Genomic DNA, 26943 nt, shown 5'->3' with positions numbered 1-26943 from the left:
TAATGAATCTTTCTTCAATTTTGCAGCGCTTCAAGTTAACATCTCCTATACCAGAGGAAACGATTAGGCAAATAAGACATGAGTGGACAGCTTATCTTCTGCAAAGATGGAGTTAGGAACAATTTTATTTGTTGTTGAACATTGATTAGTTTTAGTTTTATAAGTTTATATATTTATAGTTTTGGTATTGGATTATTTTGTACATTAAGTAGAACTTTCTTTATATGAAACGCAAATATACTATACTATATATTGTTCTGGGACAATTTTCTGCTTTTCAGGTGTGGTTTTAATGCAAAAATAAATTCATTTTGAAAAAAAAAAACGCCCAGTAGACGTCGGTTAGTGCACTGACGGACGTCTATAGACGTCTGGCAGTGCACAAACCGACGTCCAAACCCCGTAACCCTAAACAACCCGTTCAGCCATATAGACGTTTGTTCTTGCACAACCAGACATCTATATAGACGTCTGTTCTGACAAAAATGGACGTCTCTATAGACGTCCGTTCCTGTCAGAACAGACGTCTATATAGACGTCCGGCTTGGCACAACAGACGTCTGACTAACATCACCCACATAGACGTCGGGTGCAGATCGGATGTCAAAAGGCCAAAATAACATACGTCTAAAGGCCCTTTCTGCACTAGTGTAACCATTCTCATGACCCATTTTGAAAAACAAATTTGATTTATTTTGATAGAATTAAAACAACTATTTTGAATCATGGTGACTAATTTTTTAATGAGATTATAAAAATGTATAGCTTGAAAATATATCCTTATATTAAATTATCTATAGCGGGTATATATCTTTATATTATATTAAACTATCTATCTTTATAGTATACTTTATATTATATTGGAGTCGGGGTCGGGATTAATGTCAAAACAATGCAGGAAGAAAACCTGTTGTGTAGAAAAAACTCCCATTTTCTTTATTCCTATTTTCTTAAAAATACAAATTCTAAGTGTTTGTTGGGAAATCCTTGTATTGTTGGAATAGCCAAGTGAAACAATATGTATAACTAAAGAGATTGTTGGTACATAAAATGGGAGAATAGGTTCAATGAAATATAGTTTGTGGTGTAAGAGACGTCATAAAAAGGAGATAGAAATGCTTTTAACGAGAAATACACATAAATGATGTAAGAGACGTATGACATACTTATCCAATATGTGACGAAATGATAAGAGACGGGATAATCATAGGCTAAATCAAGATACATTATTTTGCAGGAACTGAATTTTCCAAGTTGCTTTTCTAACTAAAATTGCAGAATCTCAGTCACGAAATTAAACGTTGTATTCACAGCATATATAGTCCAAACAAACAGTAAATTTACTGAATTTAAATTTACTGAATTTGAATCATGAATTGAAAATGTGAGCATATATACTATAAATTTACTAAATTTGAATCATGAATTGAAAATGTGAGCATATATAGTCGAAACAAACTGTAAATTTACTAAATTTGAATCATGAATTGAAAATGTGAGCCAGAGAATCCCTGCTCTCTAATTTTAATGTTTCACACTGTAACAGAAATAAATAGAAAATATATGAAACTGGTAGCTTGCAAATTTCTTCAGCTCCACACAACAAAGGAGCAATTGAAAGTTGGAAGGTAGTAAAAGTACAACAAAGATAGCAATCAAAAGTTGGAAAGTTGTAACAGTACAACAAAGAGAAGTTCTTTTCTCTGTCGTTTGTTTCTTTTATTTTGAAAAAGGGTTAGGAAAGGCCTTAGCTTTTGGATCTTATTTCTTTTCCCTGTATTGTTGGAGAATAGCAGCGCATGCAGCCACAGTCTTTGGCTTTAGAAGACCCAGATCATACAGTTTTATCATAAACAATCTCCAAGCCCTGCCAAATCATTCATTTCATAATTATAAGCAAAGCCACAAAAACTGCCAAAATGGAATAATATATATTATATGGAAATCAAAATATGCAGACAAAAATTGTTTAGGAACCTCTATTTCCAGAAAAATAGAGATTATTTCGCAAGATATATAAAAAGGGCTTACAAAATGATGAAAAGTGCAGCATTAGGTCAAAAAAATTAGAACATGGAAAACACAGAAGTGATGTTAGTTACCAGGTTAATGGGGTGGATTGGACAAGCTCAGCACAATGATATTTTGTGAAAGCTTCGTATGCCCAATTCATATGGCCATCTACCAGCACACTGCCACAAGAACAAAATTAATTACAGATACAAGAAAATACAAATCCAAAAGCAACAAGTTCAAATCCAAGAAGAAGTAAACGACTTGAATAAAAACAAGAACAACTTACCGATGTTTCTTCACAAATGAGGTCCACATAGTTACGAGCCGCTTCTGATCCTCAGAAAGACCAAGAAGCTCAAGTTTCTGCATATCAATTTTCTCAGTTAATAATGATTCCTCAAAACATAACTGATTTTGTTGTTTAGAGTTAAATAAATTGAAAACAGAAAATGACTTATACTCTTCTATCTTCAATCACTCTAGCACCCTCATTAATTTCATCCTCACTGTCTTCATCCTTTACCACTTCTTCAATATCCATAGCCTTTGTGCCCCCGAAATATAGCCATAAATCAGTAAAAATAGGCATAAATCTATAAAAAAAAACACAAAAACTATAAAAAAAAATGTCATTATTCATCACCTGGTATGTGTGAGAATGATAAAACGTTCGCTTCTTCCACCGAGCAAGCCTGAAATGTTTTGAAAAATAATGATGTCAAAACCTATATCCATTATGATCTTTGTTCCTTATATCAAGATTATAGTAGAACATGTTTTATTTAAGCACTACGTAAAGTAAAAACTATGGTTCAATTTTTCTTATATACAACTGAGTTTTATAACATAATAATAGTAATGTTCGATTTAATTAATAACATTTTAACAAGTAATTACACTATATATCATTACTTCCATATAAATTTCAAAAAAAATCACACTTACATATCTGGGTCACAGCGTTCACTTAGTAACTTCTCTTTCTCTTCAGCTTGTGTCACTGAACTTGTACCTTCATTCATGGGTACAAATGGAACAAAATCCGGACTAGGATGTAACATTATTGCATTCGAAACCTCATCTTGTTGCACAGCATCTTGTGGCACAGCATCTTGTGGCACAGCATCTTGAGGCACAGCATCTTGAGGCACAGCATCTTGAGGCACAGCATCTTGAGGCACAGCATCTTGAGGCACAGCATCTTGAGGCACAGCATCTTGAGGCACAGCATCTTGAGGCACAGCATCTTGAGGCACAGCATCTTGAGGCACAGCATCTTGAGGCACAGCATCTTGAGGCACAGCATCTTGAGGCACAGCATCTTGAGGCACAGCATCTTGAGGCACAGCATCTTGAGGCACAGCATCTTGTGGCACAGCATCTTGTGGCACAGCATTTGAAATCTCTTCATGATCATCATGATCAGACACTGATGAGACACAACCCTGAGACGGATCTGATACTGCATTTGAAACCTGTTCCTGCTCAACTTCTAACGTTGTAACCTCGTCGGGCTGGTCTTGTTGCACTGCATTTGATCCATCATCAGAAACAAATATTGGTAGGGAAATATCTGGAGTAGCATATAAAACAATTGCATTTGATCCAAGTAAAAAAACTGATACAAATAGTTGTAAGTCCCGCATCGAAAGTACCCATGTTCTCCTGTAGCCGAGGATTCGCAATACCAATACGTAGTTCCACGTCTAACACCAGCGGATCTGTATCATTTCTTCCATGAGATGAAGTTTTCATCTTTCTGCTCTTTGGTTTTTTGACACTTCATAAACATACTGTTAGTTAACATTTTACTTCATACCACGGATCTATATGAGGGTTCAGAAATTTCAGACCAGTGTGAAATTAAAATAGCTTACCAGTACATAAAAGTATCAACTTTTGGATCAACGAACTGCATCAATTTGCAGGGAAATTAAAGAATCAATTTGAGGACCAAACCCTAAATTCTCAGAAAACTTCGTATAAAGTATAGATGTGTGTGCCAACAATGATACAGAATTATAAAAATTAAAGAGAAACTGTTCGAACCTCTCGGAACCAGTTTTCGTTCTTCACAGATACAGATACAGATGGAAATTCTTCTGATTCCTGCAAAGTTATTCAGGCTTACTGTAATTTCGTCATCGTAAAGCTAGTCAGAGTTTTCAGAATTACTTACCGAAAATCCAAACCTAAATATCTGGTGCGACGACCTTAGGTGGAATTTTAAACTCTGAAACAATAATTCAGCAGAAAAATTAATAATATTAATATTATCAATTGATAAATTTAGGGTTTTGAGTCAAAAGTCTTAACCTTATAGTTTATACACCGTACCAAACAGATTGCGCAGGTGAAATTCTCAGTAACTGCAATCAAAACTTTTAAGTTAATTAATATAAAACTAATTGCTGTAATGTAATTTAATAATTAGTAATTAATTATTCTAATCAAATCAACATGTCGTTATATCATAATTTATATATATTTGAATATAATCATTAATTTTTTTTTAATCCGTTAAGAATATTTTAACATAGTTTAACTTCTTTTTGCAACTAATCTGGAAGAAATCCTTACGAAATAAGCAAGGAAAAGAGTAAGAATAATATTAAACTTACCTTCGAGTCTGTGCAACATGTTATGGTAAAACCTGAAATGATTTTTAGAAAAAAAAAATTATTAAAACAGACATAGCAGAATAATTACTCTTCCTCCTATTAGTGAAAAAAAACTAAAATATTATTTTGGTCTTTTAACTTTTATAAAAAATTCAATTAAATATTTTAAAATGATCTAAGTTATTTTTATTAGATTAATGTTAAATTTTTAAAGATATTTTGATGTTTGATTGATTCCATGATAATCATTACAAAAAGATAAAGGCTGTATATGTAAATCATCTTCTGTAATAAATTAAATACGTGTAATAATAAATTGTAGAATGTGCAAATCTGTTCATGAAAAAAAATAAAAACATAACCAATTGTAATAAACATGATTAATCATTTGATAATAATATTAGAAAAAAACTACTCCTCTTACTGTTCAATTTCTTTGGATAAGTTAAGGTTAATGTAGGTGGTGTTAACTGAGGAATTGTGGAACACACAACAATGAGATCTTTCTTCACAAACAGCATACGAAAATACATAATTTATTTTTGGGAATTCAGAATGTGTTATATATTAACTTAAATGCAATTATTCTTAACATAGAGATTGCCAGAAATATAAAGTATTATTAAAATGTAATTTTTCTTTGATGTATTAAGCTTTCTATATATAATCCCTTTGGTGTGTACCTTCTCTTAAGACTTTTTAATTTGAAATGTGATTGATAGTAATGTCTAATAAGATTTGAGTGAATATCCTGTCAGAGACAAAGAAGCTAAAATTCTTACCTGTAATAAAATGAGACAATTCCTGGTGACCTGAAGCATGTAAGCAATTTCATGTTAAAATGTATACCATATTTATTTATTAGAAAATTACAGAAAGTTCAGTCACTACCTCTACCACCAAAATAAATAAATAAGAATTTGATATTATAAAAAAAAATTAATACTTTTATAGACATTTTGTATAATGAAATTTACCAAGTGAAATGAGGCAATAAAGAAGATGAAGATGGCTCTTCTTTCCTCTCCTGTGTCCTGCCAGAAGCTGCTTCCATAGCTGCTCCAATTTCTTCAAAACTAGTTGAGATCTCAAGTTTCTTTGATATACCCTTTTCAAATCATAACAACAACAATCAATTCAACTTCTCCATTAAAGAAATTCAGTTCTTGTGAAGTTTATCTGCACCAAATTTTACTACAACAAACCTCTACCTCTGAATCATTGGAATAATCTCTAATGGAGATGGTGCTGCTTGTTGTTCGAGTATAATGTTTCAACCAATACTGCAACATGAAAAAAGGTTTGAGTACTACATCTATCACAATTGTGAACACTAAAGAAGAAGAGATAAAAGAAAAGCCTGAAATTGGACAAAAACAGTGTTCATGAATAGCATATATTTAACTACAACAAAAAAAAAGAAAGAATCAAACCAATATCGAGCATCATCAAGCAAGCAGATGCAAATGCAACAACATGTAATACCTTCAAATTACAAGAACGAAGTTGGGTGCTAAATTGAATCTCAGTTCGATATTGCAAAGGAGAATCTGGAGATATATTCAAAATCTCATAAAGAAATTTCAGAGATACTTTCCCATAAACGCATTTCTCTCCACCAGATGCTGTTAAACATAGAAGAAAATTATATGAACACACATATATAAATTAGAGTTAAAAAATTGCCCTTTTCAATAACAAAATCATCATAAGGTGAATGAGAAAAGTAGTGAATGAGGGTTTAGGGTTTTAAAAGATGAGATTTATTTTGGAAAAGCAAAAGTTAACAACTGAAGCATGTATCTCACATTCATTAGAAGCCACCTCCGAAGTCAACGTTCTTGCATTGACTGTAGACAATGAAATTGGGTTTTCCGCTGAAAAAAAAAAATTAGTTATAAAAAGGAGTTTAGTGAAAAATGGAGCTTCCGTCATATGCAAGCTGATGATATAAGCAATGATATGTATACCAGAAGTGAGAATGAAGAGAAAATATTTGTCACAATCAGTTTCCACAGCTAACTTTTCGATATGAGGAAGCATAAAACTTATTCGGACATGATTAATTCCATCCCAATCTATTCCAGTGGGACTTTCGAATGTGGATATCCGACGAACATGATACTTTTCTTCCTTTGAAAATCAAAACAAAAAAGTATTATAAATGTTAATAGAATAAGTCATTGAACTATAAGAAATTCTTAATGTAAGAAACAGAAAATGATTAATAAGAAGCACTGTTCCTACCCCTTTGGGTTCCTCCTTTGGATCCAACAGCCTTCCCAGACAGATACACATAGGAAAAAGAGATTGAATTTCTTCTACTTTCCACGACATCAAAACTGTCATTAGAATCCTATATTTTCAAATCACATACTTTGTTAGCATCAAATAGTATAGATATTTTCAAATAATAGTTAGTTAGGATAGTTAAAACTAGATGAAAATTAAGCTTTGTTAATTTTTGGAGCAAAATTTTCTTTGATTTGATAAATGGGAGAGCAAACTTTTTCATTTAAAATGAAAAGTGTTGTCAATATACTTACCAATTTACAAATCAATTCTTTTAATAATTCAAATCTTGATCATTATTTAAGAATTCTCTAGTGATAATTTAAATTATTGAATCTAAAAGAGTAAGAAATACTTTATGTAAAGGGTATTCACAATACTCTATTGGTGAATTTGTAGAGGCTTTAATGTAAACTTTAGTTTGAATTAATTTTGAGAGAGCTTTTATCTTGGTTGATTCCACTAAACTTTCGTGAATAAAGTTGGAGGGAAAGAATTTTTTTATAATTTTTTAATATTTAAATTTTTTTCTAATTTATTTATTTAAAATACCTTTCACAGTTTCTTAAATATGAACTTTTTTCTTGTTAGATATATTATATCTTTTATCTTTATCTTTTATCTTTTAGTTAGTTTGTTATTATTTCTTATTTGTATTTTGGGCTTAACCCATATTTTTTCTATTATAAATAGAGAACCCTATGTGTGTATTTAACACAAGGGGGAATAATCCCAAATATAGTTTTTCACTATATTCAACATGGTATCAGAGCTTAAGGTTCTTTTTTGAGGAAAAAGTTTCTGGTGCCTCTGCCACTACATCCGCCGCTGCCGGCGGCAGCGTCATCTACTGCCGCTGGCGGTGCCATCGTGTACCGCTATCACTACCGGAGTTTTAGTTTCGACTGATGATCACTTTGTTATCATCGTCTCGGCCAGGCGACTATCATGCCTTTAACGACACCTTCATCGGAGTTCCTTTTAAAGTTATGGATTTGCTCCCTTCTTCGTTGTGCATTATGCATGTCTGGTAGTTATTTAGAGCATCAAAGTTGCTCTTTTTCCTTTTTCAGGTGTCTTGATTAGAGAATTTTGGGTTTTTATGGTTTCTCTTTCTTATTCATCCATGGCTTCTTCCGCTGGTGTCTCTTCTGACCTCATTTTTTTGTCACTATTGTGTTTGACCCGTTTGTTATTTTATTTATAATTGTTGTGGCTCTGCCGTAGAGGGTTTCGCCTCTGTGTTGCTGTTCTTGCCTTGTTTTTCCTTTCTCATTGTATCTGTTGTAGAGGGTTTCGCCTCTGTGTTGCTGTTCTTGCCTTGTTCTTCCTTTCTTATTGTATCTGTCGCACAGATCTGTTGCGTTTATTGTCTCATTCTCCGCTGCTCTCCTTCATCCACTTTTGAAGTTGAAGTGTTTATTGCCTCCTTCTCCGCTGCTCTCCTTCATCCACTTTTGAAGTTGAAGTTTCACAAGCTGTTGTTTGTTCATTGCCATGTGATAACCCATCTCTGTTTGCCTCACACTCTTGAAGACAAATCATCTAGTTCAAAACCAAGTTCAATTATTTCAAGCTTGGTTCATACAATTTGTATGCTCCAGCTTGAGGGGGAGTGTTTCATATATTATATCTTTTATCTTTATTTTTTATCTTTTAGTTAGTTTGTTATTATTTCTTATTTGTATTTTGGGCTTAGCCCATATTTCTTCTATTATAAATAGAGAACCCTATGTGTGTATTTAACACAAGGGAGATTAATCCCATATATAATTTTCAGTATATTTAACATTTCTAATTATTTTATCTGTCATTTTAGTATAAAAATTATAAATTCTTAAGATAAATGAATTACCTCTTTATATTATCTCATCCAAACATAACATTAAAGTTTTAATTTTCCTTACAACTTAAAAAGATGAAAATTATTTTCATTAGTGAATTGAAAGAAGAAATTTATGTTAAACAAGATGATTGACATATATTTCATAAAGAAAGACTTAATAAAAAACAAGAATAAGTGTACCTTGTATGTCAAACACTATGAACTATTGTAATTGCATTGTATGGAGATGACTCAATATTCAATAGAAACCATTTGTAATTGATTGAATATTTCAAAAGAGAAATATCAAAAGATATGAGATGAACAATATGAGTTTGTTGCATTATGACATATATTTCATAAAGAAAGACTTAATAAAAAACAAGAATAAGTGTACCTTGTATGTCAAACACTATGAACTATTGTAATTGCATTGTATGGAGATGACTCAATATTCAATAGAAACCATTTGTAATTGATTGAATATTTCAAAAGAGAAATATCAAAAGATATGAGATGAACAATATGAGTTTGTTGCATTATTTTATTATAGCACATATATCATATGATCTTATAGCATGTATTAAACATAATTTTACCTCTTCTTGTGCTTAGCCTTTCTGTTGTGGTACAAGCATCTCTGAAGGAATCTTGGCTATAAATAGATATGTATATCATTAGAATAAAACACACAATAATATTATCTTCAAATAAAAAAATCTATCAGAGAAACTTCAGAAATAAAAGTTCCAAATAATCACATAAATATAAAGAACAATGGTAGAAGGAGTACGCGAGACTGGATTTTGTTGTAGATCTGTACAGGCCTGCAATAAACATTGAAACTGTTTGATGCAACAAGCTTCTGCTGTTCTGATAAATTGGTCCAGATATATTCAGCGTCTGGTTGATTTGTGCTTCTTGAATATCTACATGGGTAAACAGATTTCAGCATTTCTTACGTTGCATCACTTTTGAGGTTGGTGGAAAATTGCAGGAATTCCATGAACTTACCTTTCAGAAGCTGCACCTTGCATTTCTTCTGCAGGAGTCTGATTAAGATCTAACATTTACCCGAAACTCGAAATATGGAAAATTATCGAAAGCAGCAAACCTACGCAGAAAATGGTGCAAGAAATCATCAAAACCTATCTAAGGTGAAGAACCCAACCAAGTGAAACGTCAAAATACCTAGGATGCAGGTCCCCCTAATTGGAACGTTACTACAAGACTTTTTTTACCAGTATGGTCTGATTTCATTAAAATTAGTGTAAGTTTTAAAAAAAATCAGAGTTTAATACAATTTTTGTGACAAAAAAGTCATCATACGACGTTCATTCTCAGTAAAATCACTTTAACATAACACGATTTCTTTCCTTTTGAAGTTATACCAAGTAGACATGATTTGTTCAAATTAAATTTTTTTAAAAGTTAAACCATTTTTGTAATGTCGTTAAATTATACCAAAATGATAAAAATTCCTACTGTCACACTTATTTTTAACCTTCAAACTTTCAACTAATATGATATAATGTATAAATACAATTTAAGAAAAACAAAATCTAATTTTTATAAAAAATAATAAACATATTTAATAGAAGTAATAAGATCACTCAAATCCATATATAAGAAATGGAAAAAAAAAATTGTCACCGTACGATCTTCATCTTATTTAGTAAAAATACTTATTCAAGTTTTTCTTTGTATTCATCGTCTCCTTATATATTTTAAATAAGGCCATACATATATTGATTTACTCGCTAAATCCATGTAAATACATATATTTTTACATAAAAATTAACTTCGACAACCTTAGTGTTAGACTCCTCACTTTAAACCTTTTATAATAAATTTATAAATAATTCATCTCGGGATCGTATAGTTTGCAAATCTAATCACCAAAATGGACAAAAGATTATTTATGATATTTTTATAAAAAAAAATTGTAAAATTTTATAAAACACATTATACAAGTTTAAATAAAATAGAATTGAGAAATAATAGACATTTTATCTTATTACAAAAAAACAAAAAAGCACTAGAGAAACTAAAAAAAAAAATCTCACTTTTTTTTTCTTTTTCCATATTTTCTCTAAAATAATATATTAAGATAAAATAGGATATACACTCATGTGAAGGAATGTTTCGATTCTACACTAACAAGTTATAATAAACTGTATAAGGGATCAAAATATTATTTTCAATCTAAAACTTTGAAATAATAAGTTTGGAAGTATTTTTCTTAAGAATTCTAACAAATGCATTGCAACAAATAGTGACACTGTAACATATAAGAAACTATAGGATGAGGACTGAGAGTGAAAGAATCACTAAAGAAGGGATTAATGTAAATGAGGAAAACAATTAGTTAAACAATTCGTGTGAGATATCAACAATATTATCAAAAGTGGAAGCAACAAATTGAAAATGAGATTAATCTGGAGTATAATTAGTATCATTTGCTTATTCAGAACTACACTAACAACACCAAACCCTATATATGGGTAGGAAACAATTAGTTGAGCAACTCATGCAAGAAACATCACAAACAATATCAAAGGAATGAGTAAAAAGAATTGGACTTGAACATGAGATAAAGCTAGAGTATATTAATTAATATATGATATATATGCATATTCATAACAACACCAACAACTAGTGACAAAAACCTCTAGCAAATTCTAGAGTATCAAGATACCTTCAAATTTCAAATGTATCTCTCTCTTTCTTTTTAGGTTTATACATACCAAACTATCAACTAAAGACAACTTGAAGAGGAGAAATATTACATTGGATCCCTCAAAGTTGAAATATCCCTCACATGTTCTCTCATGTCTCAAATATTATTTAGAAATTGATTTACATAGATAGACATATATCTCTTCTACAAATATTAAGATAACCTTTTATAATATGTAAATAAATACAAACTCAGCTTACAAATTTGTTTTGTAAGATTAAATTAAGTGTAAACTTACATATTAAGAAAATATCAAAATTATTTAAAGTCTATCCTAAGCAAATTCTATAAGGTTATTATATTTCCATTACAAGACTCTTATTAAACCATTCATAAATATTTAATCACATATTTGATATGTTCATTTATCAACATGAATGTTGGAGATTTCACATCAAATAAAATAAAAAATGAGAGACATTAAACTAATACAACAATTATTTACTTAACTTTTATGGTTATAGGCAAGAATAAGAGATTTTTGTGCTTCAGGTTTATTTTCAATGTCATGTATTGCCTTTCAACACCAGTGCAGAATTGGGCTTTAACATCACTCCGTAGACGTCGGACCACAAAATAACCAACGTAAATTATTGACCGGTGGCATTTTCATAATAAGTGGGCATATAGATGTCTGTTAGGCGGGGCACCGACGTCTATAATATTATAGACGTCAGGCCCCCTTAACAGACGTCTATATGCCTGACAGGTAGGTGAAAAGTCATCTTTTTCAGCCCTAGAGACGTCTGATCCCGCCACCCCGACATCTATATTCGATTATAGACGTCGGTGCCCCTCCCAACGGACGTGTATATGTCTGACAGGTAGATGAAAAGTTATTTTTTTCCGTCGTACAGACGTCGGATCACGCTATCCGATGTCTAAATGGCCTGATGAAAAGTTGTTTTGGACGTCATATTAGTGAGGGTTCGACGTCTAGGCCAGAATAGACGTCAATTCACATGGGGAGCCGACGTCTAGTTTGCTGTTAAATCAAACCCGCTGTTACGAGCACCACTTCATCGTCTTCCTTCTCGCCTTTTCTCTCCGTGGCATTGCTTTTCCAGGTGCGCTTTTGTCTCTTTTGAACCGTTTAAACGTACTTTTATTCCGATTATATTAGTCTTTGCTTGATTATCTCTCACTTGAACCGATTAAAATGAGTTTTCATTGTGTTTTGGTGCAGTTTTTCTCGTGTCTTTGGGTAGCGTTGTACCACATTCTCTCTTTGCTAGTTTCCTCGTAAGAAAAGTTTGCGTCTTTTGGATGTCTTATAGCATTTCAACCCAAAACCGAACTTTGGTCCTTGTGTAGTTCTATTGTCACCGTTCGTTTTCATTGACTATTTTAATGGAACTAGGCAAGGACCCAGATTCGGTTTTCGGTTGAAATGCCATAAGAGATCCAAAAGACGCAACATTTTCTATGACGAAACTAACAAAAAAAGAAGGTGCTACTACGCTACTCAAAGACACGGGTTGCAGTAGACGTCGGTTAATGCAATGTCTGACGTCTAAGGGGCTCCATAGACGTCAGACATTGCATTGTCTGACGTCTATGCACGTTGGACCTGTTTGAGTTCGACGTATGATTAACGTCACCCACAAAGACGTCGATTCTGGAGCTGACGTTAAAATGCCAAAATAACAGACGTTAAATGCCCTTTCTGCACTGGTGCAAATTTATAGTTTCATTCTAAATTATGTAAATGAATTTAGGCACTTCCTATACCTTTCTTACTCATTTTTTTTACTGGTAAGAAGAAAATGATAAAAATAATTTTTTTTTTTTAAGATTTGTTTTTGTCATTTATAACTTTCTACACTCGTTTGTACAAAATTAATGTAGGGGAACAACACCATTTTACATGTGAGAAGAAACAACTTAGATATATTAAACTAACAAATAAGTTGGAGCAGGCAATTGCCCCTATCAAACACCTGATATTTATAATATGATAGAGCCTGTCAAGCAAAATAATGTTTCTCATGATGAAAACTTACAAAAAGTTTGAACAAACTCCTAGTTAAACCTGCCAATCTCAAAAAATCTTCTACTAGTAAACCACTCCTGAATCTGAAAGAAAAAAAATGGTTAAGTTACATAGAATTAGTAAGAATATAATAAACAAAGCAACTTGCATTATGTTTGCTACCAAAGGTTATTACAAGGAAATATCCTTAGGCTATATTTTTTCAATATTATAACTAATTTTGTTCTTAAATCATAGAGCTCAAGTTTGAAGGTCAAAATGTACATCAATCATGTTATTATTAATAACCATGAAAATCAAGTCCAATACAAAATAATTCAATAAAAATGTAGAAATTTATTTGTATTTTTCATTCTCATGGTACTAAAACAAGTTGTTTATAAAACTCATTACATTTTCTAAAACATTTTTTCATCAACAAGAATGCATATATTTAAAAAAGATATGGAGTTGTCTCAACCCATACACGAAAGTGATATATATAAAATATATAGAAAAAAAAATTATATGCTTTCATGTTTCGCTTAACTCTATTTAAGACAACCTCAGGAAATCAATTCAAAAATATTATTTTTGGAAATCGAATATATATGAAATCAATCCTTTCAACTTTCATCAAAGGAGAAACCACATTATTTTCTTGTTAATCTAAACATCAATAATAAAAAAACAAGAAATTAGACAAAATATCTCTATTTTGCAAGACTTAGGGTTTAAAGTAAACTATAAAAAACAATTCAAATACCTAAATTTCGATATTAGACACATTACCTATATATTAGTATTCCATTCCATAAATAATTCCTTTAAATCTATAGATTGTGAGTTTATCTTAAAAAAATATATTTTTTTGAAAAATAAGTAATGTTTCTTATAATTCAAATAACATTCTTGATGCCCGTGCCCCTCATGAGTGCAAGAGGTGTGTGAATTGAGCAAAAGTGAGAAAAGTAAAAGAAGAACATATGAGAAGGGAATTGGGAGAGAAAGATCATGTACCTGGAGAAGGGGAGATTTGTGAAAATGAAGGGGCAAGAAAGTGAAAGAAATTCAGAGGTGGGAGAGATGGGTTCTCAGGTATAACATATTATATATATATATATGTGTGTGTGTGTGTAGTATGTTTTATAGTTTAATAATTTAGACAATAATAAGTGAAATAAAATATTTTTTAATTTGAAAATGATAAAAAAAATTCATGTATTATCCAAATCCGTTTCGATTGTAATTGATAATCTTGCATTAATTAGATATAAATACAAATAATATTCAATTTTTTAAATTAGGTACAAGACAAAGATGAGTTTATATATCTTGTCTGGTTTCATATCTGTCCAAATACTCAAACTTATTTTTATATTTATTTCCGTTTTAAATTATTAAAATACTTTTAAATTTCTTAGGTAATATATATTAATATTTTTATCTTTAGTTTATATATGTAATACACATTTACATTTATTTAATTAGTATTTGATATTTTTATTTAATATTTAAATAATTTCAATTTCTTTCTTTTTATTTGAAAAAAAAATGTATATCATTGTGATAATGAATACTTTATAATATAATATTTTCTTTGTTGCACTATTACACTAAAGAAAAACGACAGCAGTTATTTTCGCTTATATGCAGCGGTTCCGCAATCGAGATATATACAGGTGAGACAAAAAGGGTAGGCTTTTTGCCTCGGTTCTGAACCGAAGCAAAAAGGTGTGTGATTTTGCCTCGGTTCAAATCCAACCGAGGCAGTAGAGGTTTTTTTTTTCGTTTTCACCATTCGTCATATGAGTTGTTAGCCCTTGGCCACAATCCATCAATGCCTACCACTTCATCTCACACCACCATCATCAAAGATTCCACTACGAAGAACAAAGAACAAGAACGATGCGCTCCCACCACCACCTGCAGGGAATCAAACTCCACCACTCCACAGAGCATCAATTAAACATAAAACAACCCAAACAAAATTAGAAAAAGGAGACGGAAGGAAGTTTCCTCCTTCGCTGCGAATCAGAACAAAGAGAAGAAGAAGAACGAGAATGACCGCCCTTGCGCCCTCGCCGCGTCTTCGCCGCGCCTTCGCCGCGCCTCAATCACGCCATTGAAGATCCCTTCGTCGCGCCTCCATCGGAACAGAGAAGAGGAAAGAAGCCTCCCCTCGCAAACGAAAGAAAATGGGAGAAAAGATAGGAGCAGCGCAACTTGTATCTCTGTTTGCGAAATTTAACCTTAAACACATGTTATTACCTCGGTTACTTTTTTAACCGAGGCAATAAGGGTCTACGGCCTCATTTCTATAAAGAACCGATGCCTAAACGCTCTCAAAAAAATAAAAAATAATTACAAAAATGTCACCGCGCCAGTTTTAGGCATCGGTTCCTTTTGAACCGAGGCATATACCTTTGTGCGATAATTACAAAAAATGTCACTGCACCAGTTTTAGGCATCGGTTCTTTTTGAACCGAGGCATATACCTTGCGCGATAATTACAAAAATGCCACCGCACCAGTTTTAGGCATCGGTTTTGTTTGAACCGAGGAATATTCATTTGTGATAACTACAAAAATGCCACCGCGCCATTTTTTGCTTCGGTTATAACTTAACCGATGTCAAATGCGCGAGTTAAAATCTTGTTTTTTTACTAGTGTTGTGACTTTTACTCTTTTGTAAAAAATATTTAATTAATAATTATGGGTAAGGAAGAGAGAATATAAGAGCACACAAAGTGAAAATGTCTTTGAATATTATTATGTACACTTACAAGACAAAATCGATAATAACTTTATTGAGCCAACAACATAACTGAGAACAGAACAAGAAACTTGAATTAATACAACATTCTTCCTTAATTCAATTATTAAATATAATTATTCTTAACTCAACCATCAAACTTCCAAATTTGTCCTTTAAGGGCTTTGTAAAAGCATCAAACAATTGTAGTTGAGTAAGGCACTAAATTAGTTTCAGTTTTCTATTATTAACTTGCTTCCTCAGAAAATGAAATTTGGTCTCTATATGTTTGCTCCTCCCATGTGACACGAGGTTATTAGTCAAACTTATTATTGATTTAACAAGTAGTTGAATGAGTCTTTTAATTTCAACTTTCATTGTTGTCAAGATGGAATTGAGCCACGTAGTAGAAGAACCAACTATATATTATGTTTCATGTGTAGATAATGTTACGATACGTTACTTTTTACTACACCAACATATTAGTGATCCCATTAACTTGAACTAGAAACTAGTAGTGCTTCTTCTATCACTACCATTACCTCACCATCAAAATCTAACCAAGTAACCAATTCGTCTGACATTTGGATGATTGTATGAAACAATATCCCACAATCTAATGTTCCTATAACATATCTTAGTATCCTTTTTGTAGCTAGTAGATGCATTTTCTTTGGCTGATGCATAAATCTACTAAGTACTTCCATTGAAAAACAAACGCCAAGCATGTTGTTACTTAGGTACCTAAGTGATGCAACCTTGTTTGTATAGGATGATGTCAACGTCTTCATTATATTCTGAAGCAGTAACTTTTGTCTCTACTACAGTTCTTGTTGCATTGTAGATTTTCATATTAAACTTCTTTATGATCTTTGTAGCATATTTCTTTTGGTGGAGAATAATTCCATTGTTGGATTCAATGAACTCAGATCCAAGAAAATATCTCAACTTTCCATCAGTCATTTCGAATTCAAGCATCAATAAGTCTTTAAATTTCTCAATTATTGAGATATTGCTCCTTGTTATCAATAAGTCATCCACGTAAATGTGCACTAAAACTAGATTTGCATCATCTTGGAGTTTTATTTATATATATATTCCATGTTCCACTAGACATTTCAGAAACTTGTACCTTAGCATGAATGAGTCCATCACTTTCTTCTAGGCTTTTGGTGTGTGCTTCATGCCATATAATGCCTTCCGTAACCTATACCTCTTGTTCACACCTTTTAATCTTAAATCAAGAGGGTTGGGTGGCATTGACCTCCTCTTCAAGCAACATTCAGAAATGCAAACTTTACATCTAATTAGAATATAGGCCACCTTCTACAATTTGCAAATGTCACAAGCAGCCTTACAGTCTCAATCCTAGCCACGTAAACAAATACTTCTATATATAGTCTAAACCTTGTTTCTACAGAAAACCTTTGACAAACAATCATGCTTTTCATTTGGAAATGGTTCCATTTAGATTGAGTTTCAGCTTAAACACACAATTAACATCACTAGATGTCTTATTCAAAGGTAATTCAGTTAGTACCCAAGTTTGATTATTCTCAATAGCCTTCATTTCTTCTAACATTGAAATTCTCCATAAATCATGCTTCAATGCCTCTTCATGATTAATAGGTTTTCAATCTCTACTGATAATTCAACATGCACCAAATCACCTTCATCGGTTACTGCATTATTTAAAAACATGTTGAAATCCACCTATGACATTAGCATAGTTGTCTATCTAGTCTTTTTTTGTGCTTGTGACTGTGTAGGTTGCACTGCATTATCAATTTATCCAATCCCATTGTACTCATCACTTGATTTCTCTTCCTCACCTTTGAATGTTATTGAGACATTTTGTTTGGAACCATCTTCTTTACCTTACCAATCTCGCATTTTAGCCTCGTTCATCACAACATCTTTGCTTATACAAATCTCCTTCATTCTAGGATTGTATAATCTGTAAGCTCTAGTCGAATGGTATCCTAGAAATATCATGGTCTCACGTTTATCATACAGTTTAGTTCTTTCCATTGTTGGTACATGTTTGTAGCAAAATGAACCAAAAATCTTCAAAATGATTTATCACTGGTTTTCTTTCAGACCATACCTCTTATAGGACTTTATCTATTAGCTTCTTGGTGGGGCAACTTCTCCCGAGAATGAGTATGGTATTTTATTTTTGTTTTAGCATACTCCTTGCCATGTCAAGTATATTTCCATTTCTTCTTTCAACAAAACCATTGTGTCGTGAAGTATATGGTGATGCTATTTCGTGTTGAATTCTATTATTTGTACAGTAGTTTTTGAACTCCCTTGATATGTACTCTCCACTTATCAATATTTAGAGTGTCTTTCCACTTTGCTTTTCAAGCATCAACCTCACATAACATTTAATCCACAACAATGATCAAAGCACATATAGTTGGTTATTGTATCAAGGTTGGTTATATAAAATTATGTTTAGCTTGTACAAAAAGTCCAACGTTGCTACCCACTTATTTGGTCACTACTCCTTACTTGCGTTTTAAAGTTGGTTTTTCAATTTTTTATCCACAACAATGACCAAATTAAAGCAATTTTTGTTGGGATATCGTAATTGTGGTAGATAGGGAGCACATATCAATAGTTGTTGTATGAAGCTTTCTTGTATTATATGTCCAACCTATTGAAAAAGTTCAACGTTGTTATCCATTTATTTGGCCACTGCTCTTCACTTATGTTTCAATGTTGGTTTTTCAATTTTTAATCCACAACAGTGACCAAATTGAATCAATTTTTGTTGGTATATGGTCATTATGATGATGTTTGTGGCAGATAGGAAGCACATATCGTTGGTTTTTATATGAAGGTTGGTTGTATAAAATTATGTTCAGTTTGTACAAAAAGTCTAATTACTACTCCCCACTTGCATTTCGGCAAAACAACTACAAGTGTTCGACTTCATTGAAAATGAGTGAAACACAAAGCAACAGACGAAATAAAACAAGCAAGCTAGGTTTTCTACCTTAAACTCATAATGGAGAAGGAACAATTCGCACTTGGGAAGGAACAACGACTACCTAAGAAACTCACCAACCAGAACGAATTCATCACTAAAAGACTTTGTTCACTTGAATAGATTTGGGGGAGAGTGATTGAATGGATTTGAGAGGATTTGAAGGTAAATTTTTTTGTTGTTTATTTGAGTGGATTTAGAGGTAAGTGAGAGTGAATTTGGAAGTAAAGTTTGTGAGAATTAGTGTAAGATTTGATTGATGTGACAGATTAAAAAATTTACTTCCAAATTCACTCTTACTTACCTCCAAATTCACTCAAATAAACATAAAAAAATTTACCTTCAAATCCTCTCAAATCCATTCAATCATTCTCCCCCAAATCTATTCAAGTGAACACAAGAAAAACACAAGCTCAACACAACAATAAACAAAGGGTATAATGGTCCTCAAAGGTCGCCAACGACAATCAAAAGGAAAAATTGGCCAATGAATAGGAAGAATAGAAATTTAAAAAAGGAAGTTTGAGAATTAACCTAGGTTTTCTAGACTAAAACTTGAAAAAGAAAAAAAGAAGGAAATATCGCGTCATTTCATGCTCACACGGCTTGTATAAAATAATAAACAAAAGAGCGTAACGGTGACACTTGTGCTGTGTCGAAATGCTGTAAAAAAAAAGAGTTAACATGTCATTTTCTTTTTCAAGAATTCTTTATTATAAAATTGCTGCTTCTTTACCAAACCTAACATCAAGCTAATAAAATCCAATTGAGTAAATTATTAATTTAAATGGCCATAACAGAAAATATAACAGTGCATCAATTACAAAAATTAAAGAAAAAGACTAAAAGTTGTAATAAGAAAATGATGAAATTATTAAACATATATATTATATAAATAGTCTAAATCGAGAAAGAGAAATTGAGATATATATATTAATGGGTTTGTTGGGAAGAGGCAATAAATATGGTGATTTTGAATTGGTAAGAGGGTGTACTAGTGGAAGAGAGAGCAAAGATTGGCGAACACATTGAAAGTGGCTTCATTCTCGTATAGACTTTTCTCATCTTTCCTTGGACTGAGTTTCTTTATATTATTATGATGATGATTCTGAAATAACAATTTATGACCCTTTGTGGTCTCCACTCCAAATTAATTATCAGTAAATTTTCAAGATTTGGAAAAGTAATTAATCAAAAACTAAGATGCATAGGTCTGCAAGCTGGAACAGGTTTTCTGATGACTACTTCAAACATGCGACGAGTGGTTCGTCTTCAGGACACAGATCATCTTATTCTATGTTCGATGGAAGCCATTTGCCTACTTACGATCCCATTGCAGACTTGGCAAAGAAAGAGAGGGCACGTGTGAAGCTTGCAGAAAATGCAGTTCATCTCATCCCTTTTGTTCTAATTGCTTGTGCCGTCATTCTTTGGCTCTTCTCAAATCCAGGTAAATCATGCATTCAACTACAGATCTTAGCTGTTTTTTTCTTTCTATTTCATTTTTCATCATCTTAATTTTTCTTAAATGTATCTTCATAATGTTTGGAGTTCAAATTGAGATTCTTGATCTGTGTTAATATGATAGAACATGTGTAAAATCTTATAAAAATATATAACAAAATATTTATATATAATTTAATGTTTTAAGATTTTGAAGAAAAATGGAATATTTTATTTCTGTTGAAAATTTACATATATATAAATAGAGCAAACTGTATTTTATAGAATTAAAATTTATTTTTTAACAATTTATTATAATTTTAAGTTTTCAGAATTCAAGTATGAGTATTATATATAAAAAACACAGATTCATTTTTAAGTTTAAATTAAGAATAATATTAATTTTTTATATAAGTTTAAACTATTATTTCATTAACTTTTTAATGAATTTATCCATAAAGTGCTCTTTAATTATAAATTTCATGTAAAATATCCTCTTTAAAAAAAAGTTTCACAAAGCTATATATTTAACCTATAAAAATATATAGGTTAAAGAATGTGGTTAATGTCTTAAGACTTTTGAAGAGAAATGTAGTGGTAGGTTTATTATTCATGAATTATCATTAACTACTGATATATCTTCTTCAATTTCATGATTATATATAGTTATTAAAGTTTATATGATTTTATTGTAAAATATTCGAAGTTATTCAAGGGTCTCTTGAGCAAAAAAAAGATGTTTGAAAGAGATATATAGAGCTTGAGTAAGAATGTAATAAATAAAAATTATTTGTGACTGACAGTTTTATATCTCCTTGTATTTCTTATGAATAATCAAAATGAATCATGAATCAAATACATTAAACACTTAAATATGAGAAAAAATTTAGTGCTGGTATTAGCCAGAAATAAATATTAATTTATTTTATTTTATTTAATGAAATTGCTTTTAAAATATTTGTTATTTTTTATTTACTTGTATTTTTAATTTTTGATGAATTTATTTTGTTCTTGATATATATTAAATCTGAACAAGGATGATTTTTAAAAAATAGACATTTTTAATAAAATGAAATATGTAAATGCTACAAGGATGGAAGGGAACATACGAGAGATGTTCATGAAATAAGATATGAAATTTTGAAATTTGAATTTTATTAACAGATGCAGGAGGCATTGGAGATCCCATTGGAGCAAGAATTGAAGGATTAAGTCTTGAAGGGGAAATTGAAAGCGATAGCGATGGAACTCAAATGGGTTTCTTACCTATTGTGAGTGCAGAAGAAGCTTCCACCAAAGATTTTGGTGCAGGAAAAGATTTAATAAATTCAAAGAATCTTTAGTTAATAATAGTTTTAAGTTTATAACTTAGTCAATTTAACATGTATCCAAACCACTCACGTAATATTCTTTAATTCTTGCAATTATTTCCTGATGTTAATCAAAATAAACGCAAGTTTTTTTTTCCTACTTATAAGCTTGCTATATATACATTCACAACATTATTGGGAATTAATCATCATGAAATGTAACAAAAGTGTTCTAGTTTGTAGTTATATATATTTATTTCCAATTACACCCATATATTCTTTTTCGTAATTTCTAAATATACTATATATTTTTTTTATGAAATTCAAATCAAGAAATTATAGACATGTATGTATCATCTACGGAATTTTATTTACTTGGAGAATCTATTTTTTTCTTTTTTTATAATAAATAATTTTATATTAACTAGAAATAAAACTAGTTTATAAAATATATGTGAATATAAATCATATCTCATAAATTAATTTTGTGACATTAAATTAAATTTAAAATCTATCTTTTAAATTAAGATCAGAATCATATATTATAATTTATTATAACAAAGTGAAAATTATGGTTCATTATTTCACCCACATTATCAGAAAGTTTTTCATTTTCAAATTTTATTCACTGAACCATTAAATTTCACTGAATTAAATCCTAACCTCACAATTGTGTAAAATAATCACTTAGAAACATTGAATTTTTTGCTTTTTAAATCTTGATCTCCTCACGATTTATAAGATTCCTCAAATTCTTCTCTATTTTTATTTTCTTTAAAATATTTGTATATCAAGTTCATCAGAAACCTTTAAATATTAAAATAAAATATAATTAATTAAAAATCAATTATAAAACTGACAATAAAAAAGAGTCGAAATTACTTACATAAAAGTAGTTAACTAATTTGTTCTATAATAATGCTTAGTTTTTTCAGTAAAACTTATTCTCTTAATTTCATTTTTTTATTATTAATCTTAAATTTATTTATTTTGTTTAAAAAATGCTTAATTCAGCGTCACTTACATCAACAGTTTGCATATTTAATTAATTCTTGACTAAGCATAGTTAAAAAATAATAATAAAAAAGATTACAAGTTGAAGAGAAGTCATATAGTCTCCCTGAGTAAAAAAAAGTGGTTGTGAACCATAAAAAAGATTTGACAGAAAATTTATTATAGGAAGAGAAAAGAACAATAAAATAAAACAAAGATAAGTGACATTGATAAGAAAAACATGAAAGATTTGTAAAATGGTTAAACTCCTCTTAATCTATATTAAATTTTAAATTAATCAATTTGGACGGGTGTTTTACTATTTTTTTTTTAATTTTGATATATTCTACCACGAGTATTTGAAAATTTGTAAACAACGCCTACAAGTTTAGGAATTTATTACATCAACACGTATCAAACCAAAACATAAAAAGATATAAAAGAAACTTATAAAAATATCACCTTAAACATGGGTAAATTTTAAAATATTAAAGATCAAAAGAAAACTTATCATGAAAAAGATTGATGATATTTCTTGAATCAATGCCCTCTAATATTGAAGAAAACCTTGAAACATCTTTTAATTAATTGTATATGTGAAATTTTAAAACTGTCAAAACAGGTAATCTGGCTTGACCCGGTCCATAGTGAGTCAATCCAATCCGACTCACTTATTAGCAAGCTGAAAATTTTCGAACCCGACTCGACCTATCACGGGTTAGTGAACTAAATGGGTTAACTCACTTAATTATAAGTTTTTTTTAAAATTAAAAAATATATATATATATATAATTTTTTAATTAAAATCTAAATAAATTTGAATAATGTTATATTCCAAAGACAATTCAAAATAAAAACAAATATCATAACGTCCAAGTATAATCCAAGAACAAGCACAAAAGACGAAAAAATAAGTTTTTAATATTGATAATTTTTGTATCACTTGTCCATTTATAATAAGCTTAATTGCTTACGTGGTCCCTATGTTAAGTGGTTTTTTTCAGTTTAGTACCTGATTTTAAAAGTGCATACATTGGGTCCCAAAGTTATAAAAATGGTATGCATCACGTCTTCCGTTAAAAGTGCATACATTAGATCCTAAAGTTGTAAAAATTGTATGAATCACGTCTCTTCTGTTAAATTGACAGAATCAGAGTTAACTTTGTGCTGACGTAGCTATGAAATCAATATGGTTTCTTCTCTCTCCTCTACTTGTCTTGCAATGTTTCGGCTTTTTCTCTCTCTTTTATATTTTTTTTATATCATACAGTGTCATTTACTTCTAGTATTAAGTAATTCATTTTTTAGGTAACTGGTCCAGTTGTTCTTCTTCTTTTCCATAAAAATATTTTAATTATAGTTTTAATTATTTTTTGTATTTTCCTTTAAAAGATGTTATTTAAAATTTAAATTATTTTTTGCATCATCAGGTGCTAAATGCTAACCAAGACAAAAAAAAAGTTATATATGAATTACGTAATTAATTCAGAACACAAAAAGTATTTCATAATTAATTAAAATTTAAAACATTTAATAAAATATATTAAATACTAATTGAATATATTTAATGCATTGTTTAGTTTTTAATACATTGATATAGAGTAAATAACATATTATAGAAAAGAGTTAATGGTGGTGATTACATGCTATTAGATTATTATTAAAAAAAAGAACTTTCTTATCTTTTCTATTATGTCTATTCACTTGTTTAAATAAACTTCTTAATAATCCGATTTTGTGATATTACATGCCAGATAAATTTAAATATTCTACACAAAAATTTGACATTAATATTTAAATTGCTATTTATTTTTATAAATTTTACAATTAAGCTAAACGTTAATGTTTAAAATATTTTCCTTTGTAAGATAAAATGTTAAAAAAAAGTTGTTTAAAGATGTAAGTTACAGAAACAAATTCACCTTAGATATATTCTAATGGAAGACTTTATAGTAGAACATCGTTTAATTTTTTTAAAATTAACATTTACAAGCCACTATATTAAAAATGACTTAGCAGATATTAAATAAAAAATAAATTAAAAAATTTAAATTACTTTTCTTTATCCTTTGTCACTTTCATAATGGAATGATAAAAATACTAATGTAATAAGTATTGTAGATAAAATATGTGAATATTTAGTATTTATATATATTAAATAATAGATATTTTAATATTTATTTATAAAGAAGTTTGATGTGAGTATTATATTATTTGTTTTATATCCGTTAATGAAAAAAATTAAAATTAATATTAAAATTAAATTTTATTACATTATATTTAATTATAATTATAATTATAATTAATGCATTTTTAATTTAAATTATATTAAATTTTATATCTTTTTTGGCAACTTTTTTAAATTGTATTTTAAAAATCTATAACAAATTTTAAATATCCATGAATATTCGTATGTTTTTAAAAATTTTATAGATAATTTTAATTCGGTATCCAACTATTAACCTAATAAATAATAAGTTTGACTTTTTTTCAAATCAAATAGTTGTAAATATTATCACTGGATCCGAAAACTAAAATAAAATATAGTAACATTAATCAGGGAAAAATGTTTTTAAGAAAGAAAAAGATTGACTTTATAAAATTAAAGTTAGTTTGCAAAAAAGAGTGAGAAAGACTACGATATTGCAGGAAAAACAGAGGAGAGAGAAGAAATGAGATTTCATAGCCACGTCAGCACGAGTTAACTTCCATATGTCAATTTAAGGGAAGGGACTGTGATTCATACATTTTTTTACAACTTCGGAATCCAATGTATGTACTTTTAAAACCGTGATTCATACATTTTTTTACAACTTTGGGACCCAATGTATGTACTTTTAAAACCTGGTATCAAAACTGGAAAAAAAAATCATAGGGACCAAGTAAGCAATTAAGTCTTTATAATATTATAGTCTTGAATAGATAAATTTATAATATTTTTCTCTATTGAAACATTTTTCTATCCTCGTCTACAATATAATAAAAAAAATTAACTAATAAAATTGAAACACAAAATAATAAATAATTAAATTAAATTAGGTGAATTGGTGAGTCAATCCGACTCATCACGGGTTCAACCCGGATGAGCGGGATTGAAAACTAACCCGCATAAAAAAATTACATTTTTTAAAACTCAACTCGACTTAAATCCGTAGTGGGTCGGGTTGACTCGTGAGTTACAACCCATTAACACTATAAAATTTAATGAATTTCCTTTATTCAATCTTAGAAGAAACACACACAAACATACATAAGTAATCATTTAAAAAAATAATTTAATTGTTTTAGTAAATTTTAGTTCGATCAATGTTATCTTCATATTTTAGTCTAATAAATTTATTTTAACAGAAAAGGAAAAAAAAGTAAATTTATGTTAAATTGATAATTTGTTTTTTTTTAAAGATTATTATTATTTGAGTTCATATGTATAAGTCAATTTATTTTGAATTTTTAATAAATATTGTTTACTTACGCCTCTTATTAGATATGAAATCATAACTTAAGATATTAAAGATCATACACCGATAAGAGATAATAAGATAAATTTATACTATAGAAATATGGGTGTAAATTTTTTTAAATTGGTTTTCTAATATTAGAGTTAGGTTTAAAATTTATTTTCTATATAGAATAAAAATCATTCAAATATTTTAGTGAGACGTGTTCTTTGATGGATCTAAAATATTTAATTTTACACTCAATATATATATATATATATATATATATATATATATATATATATATATATATATATATATATAGACGTAAAAAAGTGTATTAGAAATTACATGAATAATAAGACAAATTAAAATATATTTTTTAAAATGAAATCCTATTTTAATCCTAAAAAATGACTAACATATACCGCTTAATTATACTAAAATAAGTAAAAATAAAGTTCATATTATTACTATTAAGCTCAAACGAGCAATTAACTCCAAGAAAAATGATTCATAGACCTTAAAAAGGTCATTGACACTTA

General features: G+C 29.8%; 2 protein-coding genes across 2 annotated transcripts; one reads left to right on the top strand and one right to left on the bottom strand.

Annotated features, from left to right (window-relative positions):
• Positions 1 to 1496: 1496 nt before the first annotated feature.
• LOC124844574 (polycomb group protein EMBRYONIC FLOWER 2-like) lies at positions 1497 to 14547 on the bottom strand. The gene is made up of 24 exons (XM_088097533.1): positions 14487 to 14547; positions 13498 to 13570; positions 9769 to 9868; positions 9548 to 9683; positions 9354 to 9409; positions 6885 to 6993; positions 6608 to 6770; positions 6446 to 6514; positions 6123 to 6262; positions 5849 to 5920; positions 5615 to 5745; positions 5420 to 5449; positions 4638 to 4669; positions 4333 to 4385; positions 4196 to 4249; positions 4066 to 4125; positions 3894 to 3928; positions 3672 to 3796; positions 2962 to 3544; positions 2660 to 2708; positions 2477 to 2560; positions 2303 to 2379; positions 2103 to 2192; positions 1497 to 1867 (listed from the first exon to the last, which is right to left on the bottom strand). The coding sequence occupies exons 3-24, from the start codon at positions 9822 to 9824 to the stop codon at positions 1762 to 1764; spliced, it is 2310 nt and encodes a 769-aa protein (XP_087953659.1). The 5' UTR covers positions 9825 to 9868; positions 13498 to 13570; positions 14487 to 14547; the 3' UTR covers positions 1497 to 1761.
• Positions 14548 to 20353: 5806 nt separating this feature from the next.
• Positions 20354 to 22159, top strand: LOC124844580 (uncharacterized). The gene is made up of 2 exons (XM_047321539.1): positions 20354 to 20665; positions 21823 to 22159. Exons 1-2 carry the CDS (start codon positions 20419 to 20421, stop codon positions 21999 to 22001), a joined length of 426 nt encoding a protein of 141 aa, XP_047177495.1. The 5' UTR covers positions 20354 to 20418; the 3' UTR covers positions 22002 to 22159.
• Positions 22160 to 26943: the final 4784 nt, after the last annotated feature.

This window comes from Vigna umbellata, chromosome 8 (genome assembly GCF_029865625.1).
Source record: "Vigna umbellata cultivar VRB3 chromosome 8, Vumbellata_1.0, whole genome shotgun sequence".
Classification (NCBI taxonomy): Eukaryota; Viridiplantae; Streptophyta; class Magnoliopsida; order Fabales; family Fabaceae; genus Vigna; species Vigna umbellata.
The sequence above is the reverse complement of the archived record's forward strand: the minus strand, read 5'-3'. Positions and strand labels throughout refer to the sequence as shown.